At 53.9% G+C, this 6,112-nt stretch overlaps 1 protein-coding gene across 3 annotated transcripts in view; it reads left to right on the forward strand.

Moving 5' to 3' along the window:
- Positions 1-6,112, forward strand: part of JARID2 (jumonji, AT rich interactive domain 2) — a 328,805-nt gene that overhangs the window by 312,396 nt on the left and 10,297 nt on the right. For all 3 annotated transcript variants that reach the window (XM_011967920.1, XM_011967921.1, XM_011967922.1), the window contains 4 exons: positions 873-987; positions 3,773-3,878; positions 4,686-4,868; positions 5,394-5,524. In XM_011967920.1, the coding sequence (XP_011823310.1) occupies positions 873-987; positions 3,773-3,878; positions 4,686-4,868; positions 5,394-5,524 (535 nt within the window). The remainder of the gene's footprint in view (positions 1-872; positions 988-3,772; positions 3,879-4,685; positions 4,869-5,393; positions 5,525-6,112) is intronic.

Raw genomic sequence — 6,112 nt, forward strand, 5'->3', positions numbered from 1 at the left:
CGGAGCTTGCAGTGAGCTGAGATCCGGCCACTGCACTCCAGCCTGGGCGACAAAGTGAGACTCCGTCTCAACAAAAAAAAAAAAAAAAGAAAGAAAGAAAAGAAAATAGATTTTTAGAAATGAAAGGAGTAGCATATGGTTGGTGAATTCAGTAGAAAAGGTGGAAAGATGAACCACATGGCCGAGTCTAGAGCTGGGAGAAGCTTAGTGGCCAACTTTGAACTTTGAAATAGCTGCTTTCAAAGCCGAAGTCACAATTCCTAAAGGCTACTGCAGGCTGAAATCATAATTCTCAAGATGGTCAGTAGGCTCGCAAGAGATGGATGGATGCTTTGCAAGCTTTAGGGAAAACCAGGGGGTCATGGAGGTTGTGGTCACTATGAATGTGAAGGCCCAGGCCTTGGGGAAGGCGGTTAGGAACCTGTCCAGGTCCTGGAACCTGACTCATTTCTGAGCTGAGCCCAGGAGCCCTGTGCCCTACTCACCCTGCTCAGAGGCCTCGCCAGCAAAGGGGCTTTCTTGCTTTCTGCCTCTGGCCCTGATGGGGGCTTTTGGGTTTGGTGCCTCTGGTCCGCAGCCTTGGGGCTTGGGGCTGCTGGTTCCTCGGCATTCCTCACCAGGTCAGGTTCCTGTGGCCACCTCCTCATGAGGCCGACGTGCTGCTACTGTTTTGAAACAGTGTTCATATTCTCCCACTTCTGTAAAGGAAGCAGGAAAGAGCAGGTACCTTCTGCTCACTGTCTTTTGTCTGACTTTGAGTCCCATTTCTTTTCCTTCTTGTTTTAGGAGAAGAAAGAGAATTTTACTTATTGTTCCTTTGAGACGTTGTTGCCTAGCCTTTAAAAACGCGCTTTTCACTCTTGCTGTTTTAGGAGTGACTATTCCCTGGCTAAATATTGGCATGGTCTTTTCTACCTCATGCTGGTCTCGAGACCAAAATCACCTTCCATACATTGACTACTTACACACTGGTGCTGACTGCATTTGGTGAGTACACGGCCGCGGGTGGGAGGGGAGGGACTGCAGAAAGTCATATTACCACATTAAGTGGGGCCTGCGGGTAACCTCTTGTCCAGGTGGTTCCACATGCTTGAGAACTTGCTTCTCTGTGTTCAGGCCTGTCCTGCGTTTCCCTGCCGAGGCCTTGGGCTGGGCTCGCCTCCCTCTGTTGGAAGGTGCTGGAGAGTTGGGGTGCTGGAGAATGTTGTAACACTCTCTGATGATGTGCAAAACTTTTCATATGCTTAGTGGCCATTTAAGTTCCCTTTTCTGAATTACCTGCTTAGGTCTGTTTTTGTTTGTTTGTTTTGTTTTGTTATGGATTAGTCACTTTTTCTTGTGGATTTCCAAGAGTTATTTTCACCTTAGGGTTAAGGAACAGTAGTAAAAGTGCCTCACAAAGTTAACTTAACCAGTAGGAGTGACTGTGTCATCAGCCCTCTATGAACTGAATATGAACCGTGGCATTTCATGATTGGTTGTTTTCAGCCTCTCTGTAGAGCCAGTGTTTCCTCATCTATCGGTGGCTCTGCGGGGAGTAGAGGTGACTTGGGACTCTAGTTCCTGCCGTGTGGAGACGTGCACGTTGTGTACCCCACGGAGTCTGTTGCCTGGCGAGGTGTTTTGGGTCCCCACCTGTAATCCTGACTCTCACTGTACCCATCCCTGATCGAGGCTGGACTCTTGGGTGTCTTTGTTTACGGCGGCAGATGGGAAATGACTAGAAATAATCAGATGTCTTGTCGTCTGATCGTTTACCGGCATGCCGTCCATGCCATGCTAACTGTGTTTATTGCCCTAATGGGGTGATTAAGCATTCTTTATTAAAATAAAGTCTTAGGACTCATGTTCTCCCTCCGTGGAGCCAGCGTCGGCTGCAGCCGCCTGGTTTTGGCTTTTCTGGTGAGTGGTGCCGTCGACACGAGGGAGCCCTCCCTTCCCATGTGGGTCTGTGCGCCATGGACGGTGAGCACCGCGTCCTGCAGGTCCACAGTGATGGGCCTGGGAAGCCCAGGCTGTTGCCTGTGGAGCAGGGACTGACAGGAGCCTTGGGGCTGAGCCAGGCCCGGCCACAGCTGGGGAGGGGACAGCCAGGACAATCCTGAGAGGTGCCTTTGCCTCCGGAAGAAGTGTGGCCTGTGGGGAGTTACACTGGCTGTGGCTGTGCATGGCCTGCTGTTCCTGGGGTCGCCCCCAGACCAGTGACCTGAGGCCCGAGTTTCTTCCGTGTGGGTTTGCTTATGGCTTGACGTTGAGTCACAGATAGCAAAATGTGATGTCCCGTGTGGGCTTTTTGAAGTCTTACCCGTGGAACCTCATTGAGGGAGAGTAAGAAAAGGCAGGGGTAGGATCAGAGGACATGATGGTGTGTAGTTTTTCTTAAAACATGTGATTTAGGTTAGAAACCCTGTATGTAAATTACCAATCAGTAACAGAATATGTTGGCATTGAAAATAACATGAGCATTTAAAAAAAATTCTTAAATGTGGCTGTTGCCTTCACTGAGCAACTGAACCCAGGATTTGGCCTCAGAGAGAAACGTTTTCGTCACAGACACTTAGGGGCCGCAGTCGCTGCCTGCTGTGCAAAGGCAGGCCCTGGACCTGGGGGGCGGGGGCTGTTGGGAGGGGCTGGCGGTGTTGCCCTGAGCTGCTGGCCCACGTCTTTGTTTTTAGTGGTGGCTGATAGCTTCACTGGTTTAGCATCCTGAAGATCTGTCCGGCCCCTCTCCACACTGATGTCCTCCTCTTGCCCGGGGAGGAGCCCCTCAGATAGCCTGAGACGCCCAGGGGCAGGGCAGCCATCCCTGCACCCCTGCCCTGCAGGGGCGTCCCCTCACATGCCCGTCATTCATGCTGTGCGCCTGGCACCAGGGGCGTCACATGTTGTGAGTGGACGTGTGGCCCTGGTGGGCTCCTTGGGACACCGAGGACACGGGCAAAACCCCCTCCCCTCCCTGTGATTGCCGTGAGGAGGCCGCGTAGGTCACTTTCTACCTGTACCTCCCACCTTTTCTCACACTCGAGGACCCCTGCCAGCCTCACGCTTAGACCCTGGAGGGTCTGGGAGCCACCACTTCCCCAGGCCGCCCTCTGATGCAGTCCTGTGTGCCCTGATCCTCCTGTGTGGGCTGGGTCCTGACACACAGAACTCCCCAGCGGGGAGCAGAGCTGGGGGCCGCTAGGTATCCCCGGAGCCCCACTTCGCCACAGTGTCTGCCAAGGAGTTGGCCTTGAGGTGGTGCATGTGCCTGAGCCTGGCTTTTCCCCAACTCTGTGCATTTGTAGAGGGCAGGATTTACTGTCCTGGCTGGAGGGCCGAGGGAGCCACATATTCCTTGTCAGGACATTGTCATGTCCTGCTCCTGCGGTGGTCTCTGTTAACAGAAGAAGGGTGCAGTGCCGGAGCCTCAGAAGAGGCCCGTGGAGGCTGCAGTGTGTCTGGTTCTGGTTTGTAGGGGTTTGTGAACATCTGTTTCTGGTTTGAAGGCTTTTTGGCTCACCAGGTGGGTCAGATCTGCGGAAAAGATGAGCACCTTGCATCGCGGTGCGCTGCGGTTTGGCTGTGTGCTAGGTGGACGTGGCACTGCTGCCGTGGGAAATAGGAGCCAGTGGTGACCAGGCACCCGGCCAGGCCAGCGCACTGTCCCTGCTGGCGTGGAGCAGAGCCTCTCCCGTGTGCTCGGGTCCCTGAGGGTGACGGGGGTGGCCCAGTACATGCAGGAGGCCCTTGTCAAGTCTCTGCTTGTCTCTTGTGTCTCTCAATGACCCAGGTATTGCATTCCTGCTGAGGAGGAGAACAAGCTGGAAGACGTGGTCCACACCCTGCTGCAAGCCAATGGCACCCCAGGGCTGCAGATGCTGGAAAGCAACGTCATGGTGCGTCCACTCAGCCGCCGCCTCCAGCAGGAACTGTAGGACCTCCTAGGCACTTGAACATGGTTTCCCATGAACCTGCTTTTCAAAGGCAATGAGAACACAGCAAAACAAATCCCCAGGGTGCAAAGGGAAAGGTCCTCAGACACAAAAGCCAAACTGACCATCCATCAGATTGCACAGGGCGCTGGGGTTTTGCACGGCCTTTGCATCTGTTTTGGGGCTTGTTCATGTTGAGGGCTGCTGTGGACTCGGTTTTCTTGTGCCCGCTGCTCCTACCTTCTGGGCACATGAGAGGAATGAGCACAAAGGCTTCTTCACTTGTTTTCAGGAAGTCATGGGGCTGGTGAGCTCCTGGGAGGTGCTGCTTTGGGCTGTGTTCTGACCAGCTTCTCTGGCCTCTGCTGACCCTGCTGGTCCATCCTGTCCATCTTAGAGAAGAGATGGACGGGGGACTCCTTTGTAAGCGCAGCCTGTGGGCCTATGGCCTACTTGGCTCTGGAGATGAGCCCGGCAGCCTCCTGGCTGTGTAACCTTGTCCCGTTTCCAGCCCCTGGCATTGCCAGGTGGGGACAGAGGGGCCTGTGTGGTCATCATGTCCTCAGCTGTGCATGAACCTGTCATCACTCTGGGGCCAGTGCAATTTAGAACTTCTTCTTGTGTTATGAATGACATCTTTTTATTTTCCACGTAAAGCAATCTTGTCTCCTTGAGAGCAGGCCTCTTAGGGTGCGGATGCCTCACCTGAAGACTGCAGGTGTCCCGGCGCACAGGGAGGGGGTGTGCCTCAGCCTGGCCCTGTCTCCCCAGATCTCCCCGGAGGTGCTGTGCAAAGAGGGGATCAAGGTGCACAGGACCGTGCAGCAGAGTGGCCAGTTTGTCGTCTGCTTCCCGGGATCCTTTGTGTCCAAAGTGTGCTGTGGGTACAGCGTGTCTGAAACCGTGCACTTTGCTACCACCCAGTGGACAAGTATGGGCTTTGAGACCGCCAAGGTAAGCAGAGCCAGCCTCCTCCCGCTGGCTGCCCCCGCATCCATGTGAGCGCCGTGCGTGATTGCACACAGAAGCAGCCCTGCATGTGCGTGTCTATCTGTAGATAGTTCCTTTTGGAATATGTCTTTGAAATTCTTAGGAGGTGGTTGAAAGGTCTTCTAGGAGTGAAAAGTTAGGGATTTGTTTGTATCACAAAGAGTTTTGATCAGACCGTTACTGACAGGACCCCTCCAGTATTGGAAAACTACTGAAGATACTTAAGGTAATTGCTTAGAATGAATGGACAGAGAACCTCCACCCATCGTGAGGTGGTGGCAGCTGCCTCTAGGTAGTGGCGAAGTGCTGTGACTTCTCCTGGTATGTGGTGCCTTTCTCACAGGGAGGCAAAGTTTTGAAGAGTTTTTAATCCAAATGCAATTCAAGATTTAGAAATTCGGACAGCCGGCCTGCCCCTCCACCAAGAAGCAGCTTGACAGCTGCCTAGTCATGAAAATCCACGCTAAAGGGATGTGACTCCTCTTTCAGGAAATGAAGCGTCGCCATATAGCTAAGCCATTCTCCATGGAGAAGTTACTCTACCAGATTGCACAAGCAGAAGCAAAGAAAGAAAACGGGCCCACTCTCAGTACCATCTCAGCCCTTCTGGACGAGCTCAGGTAACGGACTCGGGGTTCTGGGAGACCCCCAGGGCCCACGTCAGAGCGCTTGACCTGGCTGCCCTTCGGGGGCTTAGCCGGGTAGACGCCCGGGGTGAGCAGACAGCGCTCGCTGCCTGCAGCCGCAGAGCCCCGTGGCACTGCACGGCCCGTGTGATGCTTTTCCAGACGGGCAGAGGCTCAGGGTGTGCTGGTCTGTATTTTAACATTGTTTATTTTAGAAAATAATTTCCCCTTGATGTTTGGACTCCGAACCTCCAGCACCAAGAGGTTCCTCCTCTCTGTGGGATTGACTGCAAGGGGGACTCCCGACCCCTGACACGTACTTGCTGACCCACTGCGTCAGAGCCTGGCTCTGCACCAGTTAGGGGAAGGCGTGGATAGCTGCCCCCGGTCCTCCACCCTCCATTTTCTTGCCAACCTCTTTGTGTGTGTGTGCTGTGTGTCTGTGTGTGTGGGGTGTGTGGTGTGCGTATGTGTGGTTGTGTGGTGTGTGTGTGGGGTGTGTGGTGTGCGTATGTGTGGTTGTGTGGTGTGTGTGTGGGGTGTGTGGTGTGTGTGTGTGTGCTGTGTGTGTGTGTGTGTGTG

Source organism: Mandrillus leucophaeus, unplaced genomic scaffold (assembly GCF_000951045.1).
Source record: "Mandrillus leucophaeus isolate KB7577 unplaced genomic scaffold, Mleu.le_1.0 Scaffold82, whole genome shotgun sequence".
NCBI classification, from domain to species: domain Eukaryota; kingdom Metazoa; phylum Chordata; class Mammalia; order Primates; family Cercopithecidae; genus Mandrillus; species Mandrillus leucophaeus.